This window comes from Gadus macrocephalus, chromosome 23 (genome assembly GCF_031168955.1).
Source record: "Gadus macrocephalus chromosome 23, ASM3116895v1".
Classification (NCBI taxonomy): domain Eukaryota; kingdom Metazoa; phylum Chordata; class Actinopteri; order Gadiformes; family Gadidae; genus Gadus; species Gadus macrocephalus.
The window spans coordinates 18660090-18681880 of NC_082404.1; the positions used below are offsets into that span (position 1 = coordinate 18660090).

Sequence of the window (21791 nt, forward strand, 5' to 3'; positions counted from 1 at the left end):
AATGTAGTGCAGTCTACTACCCAAGCCCTGGTGCATAATTTGTTGTATGGTCCCAAGATGAATCCTCTGGGAAGGCTCATATCGATTATCGAGTGTCCGTCATTGCATTCAAGGCTACCCCCCCCCACCCCCCCCCCTACATCAGAGCTGACCCACCAGAGATGCTCCACAAGGAAGCGTCTGAAATGGCTAGTACGGGCTAATCAACATCACGGCCAGTGGTAAAATGGGTTATTTCTAAGGACGGCACCAGCGGTGAAGCAAAACGCTGTCCGGTACCATGGAGGGGGCTGATTGGACCGAATCAGGAGCAGTGATTGGGGGCCGACGTGTTGTTGGGTCGCTCCCAGCAGTTAAGGTTTTATGTGTCTGCTGGCTGCTCTTTAACGAGACTTAAGGAACCATATAATTGCTTCACTGGTGCGATCCACAAAAGGCGTTTCCCATCGGACACACGGTAACGCATGGATTCACCACGGGTCAGAGCAGAGAGGGGCCCGAGAGCGGGGCCCGTCACACTGGATGGAATCGCACAAAAAACTGCGAGCCTCAGTCACTTATGAATCTCCAAAGTTTGTGATGAGGGAGCAGACTCACCCGGCCTCACCCCCTCCCTCCTTCGGACAATGTTATGTTTGGGAAATAAAGAATTCCACTGTCGTAGGGAACTTTCAGTGACCAATAAAGAGCCGCGGTCCGGGGCATATGAAATACCAGCAGCTGACAGTCACATTAATAACTGAGAATGAATTATTCAAAACGCTCAGACTCTAATCCATCAACGAAATATATTAAGCCTCCCTCTCGCTCCGTTTCTCTCTCTCTGTGTCTGGCTCATACGGGTTCAAGCAATGACCGGACACAGATGGAAACATATTAATGGAAAATAACTCCAACCCCACCGTCCATCCGCCTACCAAAAGAAATATGAAACCAGGAAACATCGCAGCACAGCCGCAAACAACGGCGGGCTGATTCCATTCTGAGACCAAACATCTTCCTCAAACATCTGGACAATTGTCTGCGGACTCCTTTCGGGGCCGTATTGTTTCTCCGAAGCAGGTGGCCATGGAACAAAGGCCGCCGAAAGAGTGTCTCGGAAACAAGAGAAGAAGAAGAAGGAGAAGAGGAAGAAGAAGAAGAAGACGAGGATGAAGAGCGCCGAGCGGGAAACAGGAGGCTGCGGGAATCGAGTGCCGGGGCCGTACGCACACACACAAACACAATACCCCCGTCTCTGCCGCCCTACGCCGCCGGGGCAATTAACAAAGGAAGCGCCGCTCGCCCGAATTAATACCGCCGGCGTTGTTCGCGTCAATCTGATGCTCAGCGAGTCAGAGATAATCCCCCCCCCCCCAACTCCATTCTTCTAATAGGAAGAGCTTAAAGCGGAGGGCCCGCCCGCACAAAGGTTCACCATCTGTAGTCCCTGGTGCCGGCTGCCGCGGCAGAATAATCCGCCAGATCCACTGTACGCGGAAATGAGCGCCATCGAAACTAGGGGCACGGTCCTTCCGGCCCCTGGCGCGATGCTTGCACCTTTCTTCCAATTGGATAGGGAGAGGAATAAGAAGGGGGGAGGGGGGGGCTTATCAGTGAGACCCCGAGAAGAAGGGAGATAAGGGGGGGGGGGGGGGGGGTGAGCAGGCCGTTACAACCCCTCAGCATTGACAAAGAAAAGAGAAGGGGGGGGTTCGAAAGATGAGGAACAGTGAGCTGGGAGAGAACGGGAGTGTTTGAGGGATGAGGACCACGACAAATTAAGAAGTTAAGGCGTGTATGAGGTTGAGAGAGAGAGAGAGAGAGAGGAGAGAGAGAGAGAGAGAGAGAGAGAGAGAGAGAGAGAGAGAGAGAGAGAGAGAGAGAGAGAGAGAGAGAGAGAGAGAATGCGCCAGAGAGAGAATGCGCCAGAGAGAGAGAGAGAGAGAGAGAGAGAGAGAGCAACAATGAAAAGAGGTTTCACGAGAGGCAGAGAGGGAACGTTTTCACTAGAGTTGGAGAGAAATATGGAGAGATAGAGAAGGAGACATAGGTTGAGAGATATGTAGAGATGGAGAAAGACATAAAGACAGTGGTAGAAAAAGCAAATGACAGAGGGGAAAAATGAGAAAAAGCAAGAGCGAGAGAGAGCAAGAGCGAGAGAGAGCAAGAGCAAGAGAGAGCAAGAGCAAGAGCGGGAGAGAGAGCAAGAGAGAGAGTGAGAGGGTGAGAGAGCGAGAGCGAGCAGTACTAGGGGTTAAGCTCGTTCATGGCCCTTTTGAGCCAAAAGAGGCTGGATGAAAATGCCTTGCCACTGCACAAGTTAATGACAGAGGACCACACAGGGAAAGAAAGAATTCCATTCAACACTCTGAATTATTCAGGGTCGCTGGCCACGTCTCCATTAGAATTGCAGATGCCTTCGCATTTATTTATTTTTCTTCATTTTTCTCCAACACACTGCCCACCATTCTGCCGCGACCTGAAACGCCAGGCAGGCCAGAGAACAGCAGAGCTTCAGGGCTAGCCTTGCCTCAGGGTAAGCAGAAAGTCATTCAGTCAGTGTCTAGAACTCTCTTTTCCCCCTTTCTCTCGCTCCTCTCTCTCCTCTCTCCCCCCTCTCTCTCTCTCTCTCTCTCCTACTTTCACCACCACTCTCTCTCCCCCCTCTCCCTACCCCTCTCTCTCCCCCCTCTCCCTACCCCTCGCTCTCCCCCCCTCTCCCTACCCCTCTCTCCCCCCTCTCCTACCCCTCGCTCTCCCCCCCTCTCCCTACCCCTCGCTCTCCCCCCTCTCTCTCCCCCCCTCACTCCCTCTCTCTCTCTCTCTCCCCCTCTCAGGGCAATGCAAAGCAGCACATTATCTGCTGCCTCTAATACAGTGGGGAGGATCACCACAGAAACAAATAACGCAGAGGTCAACACACACACATACACATCCCTACTCAGAGGCAAAAAAAAAAAAAGAAGACGTGATGATGTTATAACCCTCATATCCCTTCTCTGCACACATGCGTGTGAACACTGCATGCGCACACACACACACACACACACGCAGAAAAAACCGACAAACATATGCATTCAACCACGGACATGCACACGCACACAGACACACATAAGGGCCGACACACATACGGACCCCTCCCACAGACCAACAAAATCACGCAAACAACAAAACACACTCATAAATACGCTCCGACAAAGATTTGCGTACCGCACTCCATTCAAAGCCCTTCGTGCAGGAGAGCGCTAAGAGTTCTCCATCCAGGAGGGCACAGGATGGCGGGTGGGGGGTGTGGGTGCGCGCTGTGGGATCATTCATATTCCTGTGTGGGTGTGCAAGTAGCTACAGGTGCATGATGAGTATACAGATGACTCATGGGTCGTTTGTATGGGTGTGTGTGTGCATGATGTTCTTGGATGTGTGTGTGTCTGGATGTGATTGGGCGTATGTGCTGCTGATGTCCACAGGGGTATGTAGTGAGGCGTATGTTCGTGAGCTCTTTCTGGATGAGTCAGTGTGTGTGTGTGTATGCACAGTGTGTGTGTTTGTGTGTATGCGGCATGTCTTTGTATGTGTTTGTGCTTGCACTGTGTGTGTGTGTGTGTGTGTCTGTGTCTGTGTGTGTGTGTGTCTGTTTCTGTGTGTGTAGTGTGTGTATGCGACATGTGTGTGTGTTTGTGTGTATGCGGCATGTCTTTGTATGTGTTTGTGCTTGCACTGTGTGTGTGTGTGTGTGTGTGTGTGTGTGTGTGTCTGTGTCTGTGTCTGTGTCTGTGTGTGTGTGTGTCTGTGTCTGTGTCTGTGTGTGTGTGTGTGTGTGTGTGCGACATGTGTGTGCATGTGTGTGCGTGTGCATATGCATTCGTGTGTGGTGGGGTCATGGTGGAGGGAAAACAAAGCTGACAGACTGACAGCGTGAGTTGACGGGACACTGCTGTCCAGCAATAAGAGACAAGAACCAGAGCAATGAGAAGAAGGGACAAGATGGGGAAGAGGTGGAGGAGGAGGAGGAGGAAGGAGAAGAGAAGGAAGAATAAGAAAGGAGCTGGAAAAGGTGCAGAAGGAGGGAGAGGAGAAGGAGGAGGAGGAACAAGAAGGGAGCTGGAAAGGGTGCATAAGGAGATGGAAGAGGAGGAGGAGGAGGAGGAGGAGGAGGAGGAGGAGGAGGAGGGAGAAGAGAAGGAGGAACATGAAGGGAGCTGGAAAGGGGGCAAAAGGAGGGAGAAGGAGGAGGAGAATGGATAGACAGATAGACAACAACAGACGAGCAAGGAGGCCTTTGAGTTGAGCCGAGAAACAGAACACCTTGTGATGACAGTGTCACTGTCGGGAAGGGGAGGGGGGGGTTCAAGACACACACACACACACACACACACACACACAGGGATCTGCATGACACCTGGCAGGCAGGTGCGTGTGTGTGTGTGTGTGTACCAGGAAGAGGGAGTGTGAGTGTGTTTGTGTTGAGATTAAAAGATGATGCGTGTGTTTATGTGTGTGTATGTGCATGTATGTGCGTGTGCGTGGTGCGTGTTGTGTGCGAGTACGACTCTGCGTCTGTCTGTAATTGTGTGTGAGGGAGCGAGAGATAAAAAAAATAACTTGGCTTTGTGCATGCATGAGTGTTTGACTGCAAATATGTACACAGGAAAGAGTTTGTGTGTGGAAATTTGAAACAGCGTGCCAGATAAAAAGCGAGATTTATAAAAACTGTGCATGTGTTGTGTTCATGTGGATGCATACGCGCGTGTGTGTTTGTAGGCGTGTGTGTGTGTGTGTGTGCGCGTGTGTGTATGCTTGCAACTACGCGCGTGTGTGTATGCTTGCATCTACGCGTGTGTGCGCTATGAAGTACTGATTCATAACTGTCAGCCGCCTATTCAACGATGACAGCCGTTCCTCCTGGGTTCTCCTCTCTGCGCCACCCTGCAACTCAAACTCTTTCATTAAATGAAAGATTAAAGATGAAGAAATAGCTACAAAAGAAACGCCTCAAAGATGGTGCAGAGTGTGTGGGGCAGAGGGAGGGAGGGAGTCCATGGAATAAGAGATGGAGACAAAACAGGGAACGCAGGGGACGGATGGAGATTGCTACAATTAGCAGAAGGTTGATCTCTAGAGCCGGATGTCCAAACAGATCATCAAAGATGGAGACAGAAAAGAGTGATATGGACGGAGAGACTGACAGTGAGAGACAGTGGTTCAGTGATTCATCAATGAATTTTTAAGTGCATTTTGAAGTGCTTTAGTAAAAGGTTGATGGAAATGGCACTAAAAAACAAAAAGGTACGGTCGCTTGAGGTGGTTTTTGCCTTGAGATTGAAAAGCCTTTTCTGACACACAGCGGAAATTTAAGTAACATGACTGATCAGCTGTTTCCTCTGTAGGTCTATCCGGGGATGCCAATGCAAGAACAGGGCTGGTTCCAACAACTGGGAGGTCAACTTGTGGCCCGAAGAGAAGAACCACATATTCCTCAGCCTCATCCATGAAATAAACATCACAGACTTTTTTAATGGAAAACAGCAACGGAATGCTACGAGGAAATCCGAAATTAAATTCAAAATGATTCGTCATTTAATTTATTTTGCCTCCGGTTCGCAACCTCTACTTCTACTGTTTAACACAAGCGATGCGTAACGTAGCCTTTACCGCCAACCACCGACGGAAGAACGCTTTGTCTAGCCTAGTTTATTCAGTTGATGGAATCACGCCTGATTCACATTTTCTTTTTTGCAGCTTTTCAAAAGTTTGCTTAAAATTCACTTGAATTTAGTACACAGCTATAGAGTCAGACGAAGAGAGAGGGAGAGACAGAGAGAGAGAGAGTGAGAGAGAGACGGATAGGGACAGGGGAGACAAAAAGAGAGGGACTGATGGAGAGCGAAAGGCCGCGAGAGAGAGACAGATATGGGGGACGGGAGAGAGAGAAAGAAAGAGAGATGGAGAGACAGAGCGAGGGAGGGACAGAGAAAAGGAGAAACAGAAGGAGAGACAGACATGGAGGGACAGAGAGAAAGACAGTCATACAGACGGACGGATATCAAGACAGAGGCCTCAGGTTCAGCTGAATTAAGTCTTGATGACGGTGTACTATGAGACAGAAGAGACAACCGCTTTCTACAATGATACAGCACCAGCGACGTGAAGTGTGTGTGTGTGTGTGTATTGTGCATGCATTTATTTCCTGGTGTCCTAACAAGGGATTCTAATAACGAGGATAGCAGCAAGCAAGGTTGGTTGTGGTGTGTGTTGCCATGTGCTTTGCTTTGTGAGTGTAGCTGGGGTTTCTTATCACCGCACAATAGTGTGTGTGTGTGTGTGTGTGTGTGTGTGTGTATGTGTCTCTAGGGAATTTCCTACTGCCAGAGGTCAAACCACATCTCGAGAGATCAATGACGTTGCTTAATGTGTCCAAAACAGAAGACCTTCTTAATGGGAGGTGCACTGCAGCTATTTACAGAGCCACACACACACACACACACACACACACACACACACACACACACACACACACACACACACACACACACACACACACACACACACACACACACACACACACACACACACACGATATTCAAGGCATATGCACCACCTAGTGTCTTTGAATGGCACCACAAAGTAATCGCATACACCGGCCTACAAAACAGTCCACTAAACTATAAATATTTGTTTACCCTTTTAGCTCTTCTTCCCTTTATACATCTACCATACATCGCTACATAAATGCAGTCCATTAACTAACCATTTATTCCCGTTGGTGTTTATTTCTGTTCGAACACATCGCTGTTTCCCGTCTACTGTCCCCAGTTGTCAATGTGTATCTTGTAGTGTTTAGCATTAGCAAAGCGTGTTGGAAGAGGGGGAACGGATGGGGGCACAGGTGGGTTTCTCTGTGCGCTGCCATGCCTTTGCTACCTGCATGTCAGTGGGCTGAGCCACATCACCGACACACCAACACACACACTACAGCCCCGGTTTTCGTGGCGAAAACGAGCGCACACCTGAACTTCTCCCACACTCGCCCCCCTGGATTTTTCGTAGCTGCCGAAATCTCTGCAGATGGCAGCGCCGCGAACACGGTATGTCTGTTTCAAATCATCTCCTTTTGAGGCACGGCACCCACTTCAGCGTAGTCCTGTTCTGGGGGGGGGGGGGCTCACCAATGAGGGCTTCGAAGCAGTTGGCCATGGCGTGGCGGAGATCCGACTCGCGGCACAGGTCCGGTCCGTGGGCGTACAGCATGAACCGATCCAGCTCCAGTTTCTTGGAAGGAGAGAAAGAGAGAAATAGTGAGATAAATAGAAAGAGAGAGAGAGAGAGAGAGAGAGAGAGAGAGAGAGAGAGAGAGAGAGAGAGAGAGAGAGAGAGAGAGAGAGAGAAATAGAGGGGGAGAGAGGGAGTCAGATGATTAGGGGGAGAGAGAGAGAGACAGAGAGGTATAGAGTGAAAGATAAGAGAGCGAGAGAGAGAAAGAGAGAAAAAGTCAGAGAAAGAGAGGGGGGACAGGGGGATAGGGAAATCTGAAACATTCAGGATGGCAATTCCTCGCCCAAAGCGCTGCCATAATGGCCTACTTCAAGGGTAATGGCGTCTTTGGTGGCGCACATTTTCATAGACGCTCCGCTGAGAACGAGGTAAATACGTGGGGAGAACGGCCGCAAGACTCGGGGGAAATCGGGAGATTGCACCCCTTCATTGGAGGGAGAAAAAATGCAAAATGAAAGAAAAGGTTCCACTCTGTCGCCCTGACAGATGTGTCCGCTCGCGGTCCAGCTGTGGCGGGACGCAGTGAGCCAGCCTACACACGTGCGCTTACTCACGCACAACGCCCCGGTGGGACGGAGTGCGGGCCCGCGTGTGCGTACGTTCGCAAGTGGGATTATCCGGGGATGAATGTGGAAGTGGTCCAGTGATGACCTTCAATCTCAGTGTTTCGTGGAACAAAAATAAAATAAATGTGGCGAGCTGGAAACGCCGCATGAATGGGGAAAAGGGCTTTTCTTGTGTGCGACTTTGCCCAAATCTTTGTAAAGGGAATTTGTGTTAATATTTAATGAGTTGATGGTGGATGTGTTGATAGGGAGGGAGACCCTTCCTCCCCCGCCTTACCCTTGGACAAGGCAGTGAATGCTCGACTGCAGAGTGTTCAAGGACAACACATGTCCTAGTTTGTGTGTATGTGTTGTGTAGTGTCTAAGTGTAGGTGTGTTGCTTGCGTGTGCATTTGAATGTGTGCGTCCGAGTCCGCTTTTAAGTGTCTGTCTCACTGTCTGTCTGTCTGTCTGTGTGTGCCTGTGCGTGCCTGTGTGTGTCTGTGTGTGTCTGTGTGTGTCTGTGTGTGCCTGTGTGTGCCTGTGTGTGTCTGTGTGTGTCTGTGTGTGTCTGTGTGTGTCTGTGTGTGCCTGTGTGTGCCTGTGTGTGTCTGTGTCTGTCTGTGTGTGCCTGTGCGTGCCTGCGTGTGTCTGTGTGTGTCTGTGTGTGCCTGTGTGTGTCTGTGTGTGTCTGTGTGTGTCTGTGTGTGTCTGTGTGTGCCTGTGTGTGCCTGTGTGTGTCTGTGTGTGTCTGTGTGTGCCTGTGCGTGCCTGCGTGTGTCTGTGTGTGTCTGTGTGTGTGCCTGTGTGTGTCTGTGTGTGTCTGTGTGTGTCTGTGTGTGCCTGTGCGTGCCTGCGTGTTTGTGTGTTTGTGTACGCACACGCGCGTCGACTAGCACAACTGATAAATCTCCCTGCCGCACTTTCACGGGGAAAAAAAAAAGTTTTGGAATATCTAAATAAAACCCCAAACAAACATGCCTCGTCGGTTGTATTTTATGCAAATGCATGTTTTTAAATACTTCTGACGCGCCGCGGGTCACTTCAAACTTTCTCCTCCCCCCCTTCCCTCCCCACATTGTTTTCCTGAGCCCAGCCGAAAGAAGCCCAACTCGACTTTTATTGGCGGGGAACCACAGAAGAGGAGCGGGCAGGAAACAGCCAGGGTGCGCTTTAATTACGGCTGCTAACTGCTGGTGGTATCCCACCCCCCGCGTCCGCGTGCCGAAATTAAATCACAACCCATAAATACCCACAACTCGAGGGGGAACCGCGCGGCGAACATCCGACTGAAGTGGCCCGGCGCGAAGATGCTCCTTTTTTGTGGGGATAATTGCGAGTGTTTGCGAGCAGAAGGCCCTTCAGAAGAGAGCCCGGTAAACAGACTTGGCAGCGTCTGACGCCGTCGCTCCCGCGCTCTATCGCCGCACGCCCGGGCTAGATTGTAACGAGCGGACGAACGCGCTTAACGGAGCTGATGCTTATTTCCGCGCACAGCGTTTGCCTTTGTTTTCAGCGGGGAGGGACATAAAGAGATTCAAGTTTTTTAATTGCTTTCTACTCATCGCGGGGACGATTATTGTCGTTGTTATGGTGGTTGTTGTTGTTGTTGTTTTTTCCCCCGCTCAGGCGCGCCTGTGAGTCCGTCTGAGAGTCCGAGTGGTGGAGGGAGTAGTAGGGGTGTGTGGGGGTCCGGCTAGTAGTGCTAAACAACAGCGAGTTCGACCAATAGGGGCACTCCGCTGACATGAGGCGACCCCGGCCGAACTCGTATACACTCAACCGCTTAGCCGTGATTACTACGTCCAAACGGCGCCGGGCCAGGGAGGCCCCCTGAGAGACGGACAAAGAGCCAGACACGGACCAACACAGCAGTAGGGAGGGGAAGGGGGGGGGGGGGGGGGGGGGTGGCGGTGGTGTCGGAGAACCGTGTTGTGTAGTCACCCCTCAAGCCGTCTGAGCTGGGCATGCTGTCGTCTTAAGTGTCGGAGGTCATGTTTACCTTGGCCAGCATGGCCAGGTGCTGGTTCTGCACGATGGCGGTCCTGTAGGTGGCCAGACCGCCCTCCTCCAGGCAGGGGAACAGGTAGTACAGGTGGACGCTGCAGAGGGGAAAGAGGGCAGTGAGCCACCAAACGATATCCGTGGTAGGGTTCGCAACTGAAAGTGAAACCAAAAGTAAAACCGAAAGTGAAAGTACAACCCTTTGATTCACTTCTCATGTGAGCGATGGCAACAATAGCCAACGACAGAACAAAACATACCTGGGCCTCCCGCAATCAATTCTAAGTAAATAATTCAGTTTATAAATATTCAGCGATACAAACATTTGTAGGAACGGACTATGATGTTGTCATTGCCTCCGACCACCCACCAGCCCACACACACACAAAAACACAGTCGAGATGTTGTCACCATTAAAAATCCAAAAACTCTGTCAAAGCCTTTCAGATTACAACCGGCGGTACACCGTCTAGACAGCATCCCTCCGACTGAACCCACACGGACGACCCCTTTGTATCCTCTTTAATCACCATAAACCCTTCCCTACGAACACCTTTTCCCCCAGAACAACATAATCCCCTGGTGCTCGTCACGGTCTTCCTCGTTGCCCCCCCACCACGGGCCCCTGCGGGAGAGGCCCCCGTGACGGGCTTGGATGCTCCGGCGCCCCAGCTGGGCTCCAGTTGGGCCCCGTTCTCCATTCTCATTACCGCGTCCACATCTCTCAAACCGCGCCATTTGATTTAATTTGAGTTAAAGCTCGGCCGTTTAATTCCGTCATTCCTAATCAATCGTAAAACAGGGAGCGAGAGAGAGAGAGAAAGGGAGAGAAAAAGCAGATGGCGTCCTGTTTGTCAGTTTTTCTTTTGTTTAGACTATTTATCAAGCGTTCAAGGCTGATTTGCGGCGCAAACAACACTTGGTATTTATAAATCTCACTTTTTGTCGAATTAAAAGTAATCGCAAACAGCAGTATTTGCCTTCTTTTGTGTGTCAATTTTTGTATTTTCTCATCTAGAATGTACCATTCAGGTTACAAAGTACTTTTTTACCCAGGAATGGAGAATTTGTGTTTGTTCAGAACCGTTTGTGAATATATTTCCTGACCTTTTCAAGAAAATAACATTTAGCGTGGTCCATATTGATTGAATATGCAGAACGTGCAAAACAAACATGCGAGAGGGGTTGTTTGTTCAAGGTGCGCGTGTGCATGTGCATGTCTTTGTGTGTGTGCATGTGCATGTGTGTCTGTCAGTCATTGGGAGCAGCGAGTTGCACAGAGCAAGGACGGCTCCTAAAGAAACTGCCAATAAGCGCTCACAAAAGGATCGGACCATGAATGGTGCACTTCATAATTCAGTTGCTCCGGCGCAAATTGAAAACTTTGACTGCGGTCAACCGTTCGGAAAAAAAAAAGGTAAACGCAGAGTTTTTAACAGCGAACACACCAAATAAATAAATAAACACAAGCCTCGACACTTGGCAGGGAATCCAAACCCATCTGATGTTATGCCTTGCCCTCTCAATCGCGCTCTTCTCTCTCCCCTCCCTCCCTTGAACTCGCTGCTCCTCTCTCTACCTCCCCTCCCTGTCCCCCTCTCTCACCGTCGCTCTCCCTCCCTCCGTCTCGTCCTCCGCTCTACACCTCCGTCCGTTTGGCCGGCGACCAACCGCGGGAGAGTCAGCGGTGACACGGGCTACAAGAGGGCCGCTGGTATGATGCCCTCTCTTCCTCTTACTTAAGCGTTGCGGTGTCCCTTGGCAAGGCTCACCGACCGTACTCCAACCACTGCTGACCTTGCTAAGTTTAATCCTGCCCTCGCTGCTTGTGATTGTGAACGGTTTTGGAGTGGCCACAGACGGCTGGAAAGGCAGTGTATAAAACCGAAGTCCGTAGAGCCGTACCATTCTGAGATCTGGCTGGAGGAAGGTGGAACAGAGTCTGCTTGGGGCATTGCCAGTCAATTATCTTAATGATGGCTGGCCTAGCGCTGTGTGATTGACACGTGTGTGTGTGTGTGTGTGTGTGTGTGTGTGTGTGTGTGTGTGTGTGTGTGTGTGTGTGTGCGTGTGTGCGTGTATCTGAGGTAATCAGGTAATAACATAATACTAAAAATATCAAAACAATAAGAAATCTAACCAATTAAAAATCTATAATAATCCAGATCTTAACCCTCGAGAAGTGCCTGATTTGTTCTGATGTATTCGTGTACGACAGCAGTCATGGCAACCACACAAGACCCCCTGTTCTGTTCTGTAGAGGGAGAGAGCCGCTGCGACGGGCTAGCTAGCCCAGTCAGCCAGCCGGCCAGGCAGCCAGAGCGGCTCGAGAAGCTAATAATAACGTGATATAATTAAAGCCGCGCATAGGTAAGTGCGGCGCGCCCCCAAGCCCCACCCCCCCCCCCCCCCCCCTGACCCTCTAGTCAATAACAGCGCTGCCAACGCAGACGGCTAATTGAGCAGTGTCATGGATAATTTAAGAGCATTCATTAAAAAGAATAGGAGAAAGGAGAGAAAACATATTACACATATATTCATATATCACACCGCAGTCCCAATTACCAGAACATCACCGGCTTGGATAGATGTGGGGCCGACGTGAAGTCAGTTAGGGATGGGCAGAGGGGGAGAGGGGGAGAGAGGTGAGCGGGTGAGAGACCGAGGGAAAACAGGAGAGACAGAGTCAGAGCGGGAGGGACGTACTGAGATAGTGAGAGGAATAAGATGAGAGAGAAGTAGCGAGAGAAAAAGGTGTGGGGGGCAGAGACAACGGGGGAGATAGAGAAACAACAAAGAAAGAGAAAGACAGGTAGGGAGAAAGAGAGATGAAGAGGGTGCGATAGGGAGACACAGAAGAAAAAGAAAGTGAAAGAAAGGAAGTGAGAAAGAGAGAGATAGGGCGACACAGAGAAGGCGAAAGACAGGGAGTGAGAAAGAGAGATGAAGAGGAAGAGCGAGATAGGACGACACAGAGAAGGCGAAAGACACGGAGCGAGAAAGAGAGCGATGAAGAGGAAGAGAGAGATAGGACGACACAGAGAAGGCGAAAGACAGGGAGTGAGAAAGAGAGCGATGAAGAGGAAGAGGGAGAGATAAGGAGGCACAGAGAAACAGAAAGACAAGGAGAGAGAAAGAGAGATACAGAGCCAGAGAACGAAGGAGACTCTGAGGAAAGAGAGAGTGACTGTACAGGCCGGCCTCCATCCTATACGGGGGGTGGTGTCAGGGTGAATCAGAGACGTGGCGTGGCGGTCTCACCTGGTGAGGAACTCCACCACGGCGTCTCCCAGGAACTCCAGGCGCTCGTTATGGTTGATCCTGGAGGACAGGGGCGGGGGGGGCAGTGAGACACAGCAACAAGAAACACACACACACACACACATGCATGCACGCAGACACACACGCCCCCAGACACAACAAACCTTGCAAACCAAGGAACCGTAATACACACATCACATAGGAGAGGCTTCTTGTGAATATTAACATTGACGTAAACGCCATACAACACACACACACACACACACACACACACACACACACACACACACACACACACACACAACAAACCTAGCAAATCAAGGAGCGCTAATACACACATTAAATAGAGGCTTCTCGTGAATATTAACATTCATGAGCATGTAGGGGCTTTCAGGAATTGAGCTTTCAACCCAGATCTGGGCGTCAATACGAGTGTAAAAAAAAACACGTGGATTCCCTAATTATACTAATAGAGATGTGCATTGCTCAAGGCTTAAAAAAACACACACACACACACACACACACACACACACACACACACACAACGCTTCACTCTCCCTAATAACTTGAGACTTTCTTCCTTAAGATGAGCTCATTATTCCACCGAGACGCTAGTTTGAAGCCCAGCCAGAGTTAATTTCCCTGTCAGCAGGGACGGCGGAACGGATTAATCACAAGACGCCCGTCGCTTAGCTCCGCCCCTGCGGGGTGAGGGATGGCGACCCCCCCCCCCCACCCCAACACACACACACTCATGCTCCCCCCCCCGGCCCGCCCACACACTCACCTGGAGGGGGAGGGGTCATCCTGGCCCAGGCGGGACATGATGTTTATCAAGGTGTTGATACCTGGAGAGGGAGATGGGAATAGAAAGAGTGGGGGGGAGAGGGAGGGCGAGAGACATAGAGAGAGCGGGGGGGTGAGGGAAAGGCGGGGTGAGAGAGAAAGAGATGGGGAGGGGGTTGAGGTGAGAGAGGGAGGGTGAGAGAGACAGGTGGGGAGGTGAGCGATGAGAGATTCGTTCTAGAGATTTACACTCTTTTCCTCGGGTACATAAACAAACAAGACCCTCCTTTTTGCGAGACTTTAGATTAGAATTATTTAGAATATACATTACAATGATTTGACAGTTCATTATTTCATGTCGTCCTAAAAACGATAATTGCGTTATCTGCCATACTTTTGTTTTGCCATTAAAGCACCAACAGACAGAAAGGGGGAGGGAGAGAGAGAGAGAGAGCGAGAGCGAGAGCGAGAGCGAGAGCGAGGAGTGGCCCTCACCCTTCTTCCTCATGTACATGTGGTGGACCTTGCGGTCTCCGTATTTGGGCTGGCGGATGCCGCAGTTGGACAGGGAGTTGCGGGCGTGGTCCGGGTTCATCCCGAAGTTCAGGTGGTGGCTGGGGTGGGTCATGGCCAGCTGGGGAGATGAGGGGGAGGGGGGGAGGGCATGATGGGGGAGAGAGGGAGAGAAGATTAGTGAGAGGAAGAGAGAGCGGGGAGGACAGGGGAGGAGGTAGGAGAGGAGATAAGGGAGGGAGAGAGAGGAAGAGAGAAAAGATAGGGCAGAGGAAAGGAGAGAAGAAGAGGAGAATGGAGGAGATGGGAGAGGGGATAAGGGAGGGTGAGAAGATGAGAGAAAGAGAGACAGAACAGAATAAAGGAGGGGAGGAGGAGAGTAGAGAGGGAGAAGGGGAGATAAGAGGAGACGAGAAAAGAGGGAGAGGAAGACAACACAACAGGGAAGGAAAAAAAGAGAAAAGCCAAGGTTAAACGTGGATGGTGACAGATGTTGAGCCCTGTGAGGCTATCCTGTATCTGCAATCCCACTGTCAGGCGGCCGGTTAACAACGTTCACCTCCACTACTCGCGAGATGGACTTCTTTCCAATGTCCACTCTTGGCTAATGACCAATTACAAACAGCCCCATCGGCTACAGTGCCCAAAACCCATCCAATAATGTAGACTCAGCACCAGGCCTGAGAAATAGCAGAGAGAGAGGGGGCCGGACAAAGAGAGAGAGAAAGGGCGGGAGAGAGGGAGAGAAATTTAGCAAGATGGAGAGACTATGCATCAGAAGGACGCAGTTGTGAGAGAGTGGGCCAACAAAACTCAACACCCTCTGTGTTATTTCAGAGACGAGAGAGGGAGAGAGAGAACGAGAAGGTGTAAAGGAGAAAAAGAAAGAGAGAGCAAAAACGAGAGAGCGCAATAATGCGAGAGAGAGAGAGAGAGAGAGCGAGGGAGAGGGAGCTTACCAGGGCTGCATTTAACAAGAGACATAAGTAAGGCTACTCCTCGCGGGCTTGTTGACAGAAAACAAACACGCACACACTAAGCGCTGATCAAACGGAAGGCCACTACCCTCTCGGGGAAGTTAATGACTTTAACTTTTAATACCTGTTAGCGGAGGTAACGGGGAGATAAATCAATGGGCCCTAATAGTGCGGGGGAAGGCAGAAGCACAGCCCTCCAGGAGAAGGCATTAGGCCGACGCGTTTGTCTTTTGCTTTTCAAAGAAGGACAAAACTGCAGTGCCTCCAGAAAAGGGGGGGGGGGGGGGTAGGGTGGGGGGTAGGGTGGGGGGGGGGGGGGATGCTAGAGGGTGCGGGGGGGGCGGGGTGCGTGCACCACCCTTCCCCACCACCACCTCCACCCCCCCCCCCACTCCCTCACAAGTTAGCTCCCTCGTCGGGGGAGTAGAGACAGAGGGAGGGGGGAGGGAATGGAGAGGGGGAGATAAAGCTCAGTGGGGGATACGTCAGGGCGCTATCAATCTTGTATTAGGCGGGTAATGTTAATCTCAGCAGAAAGAAAAAAAGGGAAGAAGATGAAATAAAAACTGCCGGCGCCGACGAGGAGTCGTCGCCGGGCTGGGGCGTTTGCAGAACGCTCGTCTCCCCGTCTGCCCGACTTCAACTCAATTTCAAGCTCCGATGAGATGTACATGGGAGGCGTTAACACAGTGCCTTCAATATTTATAGTCACTCTGAGGGAGGGAGGGGGAGAGAGAACGGGAGGGAAAGAACGAGGGAGACGGGGGGAAGGGAAACAGAGAGAGAGAGACGGGGGGGGGGGGGGGGAGAGGGCAAGATAAACAAACAGAGAAAGGTCTGTGCAATTGAAGGAAACAGTTCTGAGAGAGAGAGAGAGAGAGAGAGAGAGAGAGAGAGACAGACAGAGACAGAGACAGAGACAGAGACAGAGACAGAGAGACAGAGAGACAGAGAGAGAGAGAGAGAGAGAGAGAGAGAATGGAGAGAGACAGAGAGACAGAGAGACAGAGAGACAGAGACAGAGAGAGAGAGAGAGAGAGAGAGAGAGAGAGAGAACTCCACAGCGTTTATGATTTTCAGCGGTAGTAAAACGGCTTCTTTTTTTTTCGGGCGGCCAAATAAATAAGTAAACACAACATTATACTTTGTCCTTGGGACTGGCAGCATCGTCTTGTTGACAATGTGTGAACAACGCGTACAACATAGCAGGATTCTAGAGTTGTCGTACGCCAAGGCAACAACATCTCCTCGGATATATTATAAACGGCAAAAGCACCAACACAAAGCGTCTGAACAACCCGGCGCCGTTCCTCAGTGCACATGCGCGCGCCGGCGCCCAGTGAGTTTGACGGAAGTCCGGACAAATTTAGTTAATTTTCTCCGGATTACAGAGTGGAGTGGGAATAACACCCGATTGCCCCCCCTGCCGCCATGCCCCTTCTCATTGGCTGAAGTGGGAATTAACAGGAGAGAGAAAGAGAGAAAAAGAGGGAGAAAGAGAGAAAGAGAGAGAGAGAGAGAGAGAGAGAGAGAGAGGAGAGAGAAAGGGGGGGGGGGGGAAGAGAGAGAGAGAGAGAGAGAGAGAGAGAGAGAGAGAGAGAGAGAGAGAGAGAGAGAGAGAGAGAGAGAGAGAGAGAGCAAGAGAGTGAGGGAGAGAGTGAGGGAGAGAGAGAGAGCAAGAGAGTGAGGGAGAGAGAGAGAGAGCAAGAGAGTGAGGGAGAGAGACAGAGACAGAGAGAGAGAGAGAGAGAACAAAAACAAGAGACTGAGAAAACGAGAAAGATGGAACGCGAGAGAGAACGGGAGAACGAGAGAGAGAGAGAAGGAAGATGAGTGGGGAGGGGTTCAACACTTGCCAGAGATAACTAGAAAGAGGATCCCTGGGCTGGCAAAGCGACGGGCACACTGCCTGGGAGGCCCAGAACGTAATCAGCTATGTCATTACTGCTAGCGTGCAATGGGGTTCATAAAGACCCGCTAGCGTAGCCGCCGCTAGCTACACTCCCACCCTCGCACAGCGGGGGGGCTGGGGGAGACTGAAAGATGGGAGGAGAGAGATGAAAGGACAGAGGGGAGAGATAGAGAGGGAGGGACCAAGTTATGGAGAGAGAGAAAGATAGGGAGACGGATGAAAGGAGAGAGGGAAATGAGAGGCAGGGAGAAAGGGAGACATAAAAGGAGAGAGGGGAGAGAGATAGAGGGAGACAGGGAGACAGAAAGATGGGAGAAGAGAGAGATGAAAGGACAGATAGAGAGACAGAGAGAGAGTGGGAGACAGAAAGGTAGGGAGGGAGAGATGAAAGGGGAAAGAGACATAGAAAGAGCGATGAAAAGGAGAGAGGGCGGGAGAGACAGAGAGAAAGGGAGAAAGATGAAAGGAGGGAGGGGGAAGAGAGACGGAGAGATAGAGAGAGAGGAAAGAGACAGAGACCGGGAGAAAGATTAAAAGGAGAGAGGGGGGAGAGAGACCCCCGTGATTGAAACAAACCGCCTTTCCCACTCCGCCACGTCAAACTTGGCCAAAGTTGAAATGTTTTAATAAAACGAAACAAAGAAAAAAAAACTACAAAACTCTTCAACTCTGACTGACTGAGAGGGAAGCAGGGAGGCAGAGCACGAAAACACCAACATCAAGAACGACACACACGCACACGCCCAGACGCACACACAGACACAAACACACACAGACACGAACACAAAGCTGGGTGCAAACAAAGGAGATCAGAGGCGGGGCAGCGGACTCGTGTACGGGTGAATTATTAAAGTCCTGGGCGAGGCGGCCTCTTCGCCCAACGTCAACCGCGGTCAACAAGGCTGAGCCGGGGGGGTGAGCTCGGTGCTAATGGGTGAGTAGGACCCCCCCCTCCTGCTGCACCCCTCTCCAAAAGTTACCGGCTTTGTTGCCATTGGAGAACTATTGTGGAAGAATCGCGGCACAAAAGTAATGTCCATCTGCAAGTGGAGAGAAGAATGCGTGATGATGATACCGTAGGTGGCATCCGCTCAGGAACAGCTTTCGGACTCGGATGTAGGCGGCAGAAAGAGAAAAAGTACCGCAGGAAAGCAATAATGGAATAAAATAAGGATACACATAATTGATTATGCAGACAAGACGCAAGGGTATCATGAATCCCAGACAATGGGATGGCTACGGATAGCAGACTGAAAACTGTACTTGCGCCGAAATTAATGCAAACAAAAATGTGTCCCGCCGGCTTGTAATGATGATGTATATTGTTAGGCCGTCTCCGGTTGGCTGAGCCCCATTTGACACTTGGTGCACACACACATCTGCACCGTGCACGGGCACACACATCGGCCCGTGCACGCCCACATCGGCGCCGTGCACGCCCACATCGGCCCGTGCGCTCGCATATCACAACCGTGCACGCGCACATAATCCCCATGTACTTGCACACCAGAACCGTGCAATGAATATCGGCATCGTGCATGCACACACACATCGACGTGTAGCGGAGAAACTTTGCTCATGCAAAGACACGCACGCAAAGACAAACAACACACGCACACACTTTAAATCTTTAATGGGCAGCCTCTCAGAAGAGAGGCTTCAAAGAGGCCAGGGCCGCAGCGGAGGCGGGCGGGAGGGAAGAGCAGAGCCGTGCACGTGGGGGGGGGGCTTAGGAGAGTGCACGTGAGGCGGGAGGTTCACTGTAGTGTACGGCGCTCTCCAACTGCTACATCCGCCTCCTGCATTTCACCGGTGTGTGTGTGTGTGTGTGTGTGTGTGTGTGTGTGTGTGTGTGTGTGTGTGTGTGTGTCAGATCCTCTTTCAGACGAGGAATTCCTCAATGTAGGCAGACAATGTGCTGATCTGGCGATGTTCCGATCTTTTTCCCACAGTTAGGGGAAAACTAAGAATACCTTTATTAAAACACAATCATTAATACGATAATGTGCCCCTTTGGGGGGAAGACCATCATTTCATTAACCCTGGGAAATATTAAAAGGCAACTCTATAACTTCATTAACATTTGAGTTTTGTTATCTTTCACCATCTTTGTTCCGGTTCGTAGCCTACATAATCGGAGAAGCCGACTTTATCTGACTGAAATATATTTCATGAATACACACTGCACTATTTCACATTTGTGCAACTGCGGATACAAAAGATGTAGCTATAACTAGTTTACAGAAACTTTAGAGCTACTAATACTATATAGTTATAGCCACAACTATAACTAGCTAACTAGCTACTATAGCTATAACTAGCTAACTAGCTACTATAGCTATAACTAGCTAACTAGCTACTATAGTTATATCTAGCTAACTAGCTACCATAGCTATACCTAGCTAACTAGCAACTATAGTTATAATTAGCTAACTAGCAACTATAGCTATAACTAGCTAGCCTGCATTAGCCACAGCGAGATTAGCCCAAAGTTCATTTCCTCGACCACCGCTGTCCACTAACTCACTCTGGACAAAAGCTAAACAATGAATGGATATTGTACTAAATCTCATTTTAAACATCAAAAGCACCGCCCCCAGCGACGTTCACGACAGGCTGTGATCAGACAGCGCTGTCAAAACCTTCTCCACTTCAAGCTCTTTCCGTTTTCCCTTCCTGCATCGTGTCGCGGCGCCGGTTCAAACACAACGTGCCGATGACTCACGGAGATGATAGGCGTGCCATTCCAGGGCAAGAGGCCGCTTCGAATACAGTGTGGGTTCATCCACACTATAGGACCACAGCGGGCTGGCGCTTGGGTATACTCAGTCCACTGCGCATACGTGTGTATAGATATAGTTCATTTCAATTAACCTTCATTTGACAGAGGGAAGGATAACGCAGTCCATGACGTACATAGATACAGATAAAACGAAGCATTAAAAATATGCACAGAAAGGAGCTTTTACATAAACCTTGAGGCTGTGTCGTGGTTCAAACCATTCACGAAAGAACAACAAAATTGTGCATAACAACAAACAAAACGCAGTGCGTTCGAAGCATTAAAAGCGCAGCTCCCTACACAAAAGAACACAATCCACATGATACTCTATCCGTGTGTGTGTTTGTGTGACTGCGTTTATGTGCGTGTGTGTGTGTGTGTGTGTGTCTAAGGGGGTGTGTAAAGGTGTGTGGTGTGTGTACGTGTGTGTGTAAGGGTGTGTCTGTCTCTGTGTGTTTCTGTCCGTCTCTGTGTCTGTGTGTCCATCCATACATCCATCCGTCCCTCTCCATCACGCCCCATGTGATACACGGGAAATAACACATATACACGTGTATAAATGGATAAATAAAAACGGGGAGGCCACTCCCACTGGCTGGGTGGACCCGCCCCCCCGCGGCGCCCGGGCGCGGCGGGCTCCGGAGACAGGAAGAGGAGGGGAGGTGTTGACGGCAGCGTGGCTTGAAGAGGCGAGGCGCCACAAAACACCGTGGCGCTCGGTATCTGCCGGCTGTCAGCGCGCGACATCCAACGGGCCTCGCCCTGTACTCGCCGTCACCGCGGCAACGGTCTGATCCCGGGCCCCCGTGAGGGAGAAAAAAGAGGGAGAAGACAGGAGGGAGGGGCGTGGTCCCATCATGGCCGTCGGGACGGGTAAGTGTGTTGTCAGAAGTTGTCAGAAGACGTGGGGGGGGGGGGGGGGGGGGAGACAGCCAATCGGAGCAGAGAGGCGCCAGGAGTGGGGGGGGGAGGGGGGAGGAGTTTCAATCAGGTGAGGTCAGAGTGTTGTGGTCGGCGCGTGCGTTCCCATGGCAATGATGCCGTTCGGAAATGTTTTCAGAAATTGAATGCGGACGCAGACGTAGAAGGATCAATTGGTAATTGACGTGAGCGAAAGCATATTTGCAACGTACAACGCACACACACAAACACACACACAATACATACAGCCTGGAGCAAGATCTCTCCCGGCAAAATCTCCCATTTAAACTATGCATGGCACCATGATGCATTGATTCCAATGCACCGGGTTATGGCAGCTCTTCAATATGGCTGGAGGCAGCTGGGGGGAGGGGGGAGGGGGGGGAGGGGGAGGAGGGAGGGAGAGGGGCGGGGGGGGAGAGCGATGTGCTGACAGCCCTACCGAGGAGGCCGCTGTTGTTGTTGCCCTGACGACCCGTCACCGTGACACACATTGCAACCAGTGCTGCGGTTGCCGTGGAGATATGACCCAGGTTGGCGTGAGTGTGTCCTCTGCGCGTGTGTGTGTGTGTCTCTGTGCGCGTGCGCGCGTGCATTTATCTGCGTGTGTGTGTTTGTGCGTGTGTGGTGTGGTATTCAAGCTGACTCGTGGGGACTCAAACATCACCCGAAATGTCCCCACAAGTCTCCTCTCACACACCCTAGCCCAAGAACACACCCGAGTAAACAAGCCAGCCCTACGCCATCACCACGCCACACAGACCACCCACCATGGGCTGAGACCACAGGCCTCCACAACAAACGCGTTACCATCATCAGACAGGCCGTAATGATCG

General features: G+C 50.9%; 1 protein-coding gene across 1 annotated transcript in view; it reads right to left on the reverse strand.

Moving 5' to 3' along the window:
• Nucleotides 1-7016: 7016 nt before the first annotated feature.
• Nucleotides 7017-21791, reverse strand: part of drosha (drosha ribonuclease III) — a 53920-nt gene continuing 39145 nt past the window's right edge. Inside the window, exons 17-21 of the mRNA XM_060045794.1 lie at nucleotides 14346-14484; nucleotides 13852-13912; nucleotides 13065-13124; nucleotides 9802-9901; nucleotides 7017-7251 (exon numbers count right to left, since the gene is read on the reverse strand). Of these exons, the coding sequence (XP_059901777.1) occupies nucleotides 7084-7251; nucleotides 9802-9901; nucleotides 13065-13124; nucleotides 13852-13912; nucleotides 14346-14484 (528 nt within the window). The 3' untranslated portion in view covers nucleotides 7017-7083. The remainder of the gene's footprint in view (nucleotides 7252-9801; nucleotides 9902-13064; nucleotides 13125-13851; nucleotides 13913-14345; nucleotides 14485-21791) is intronic.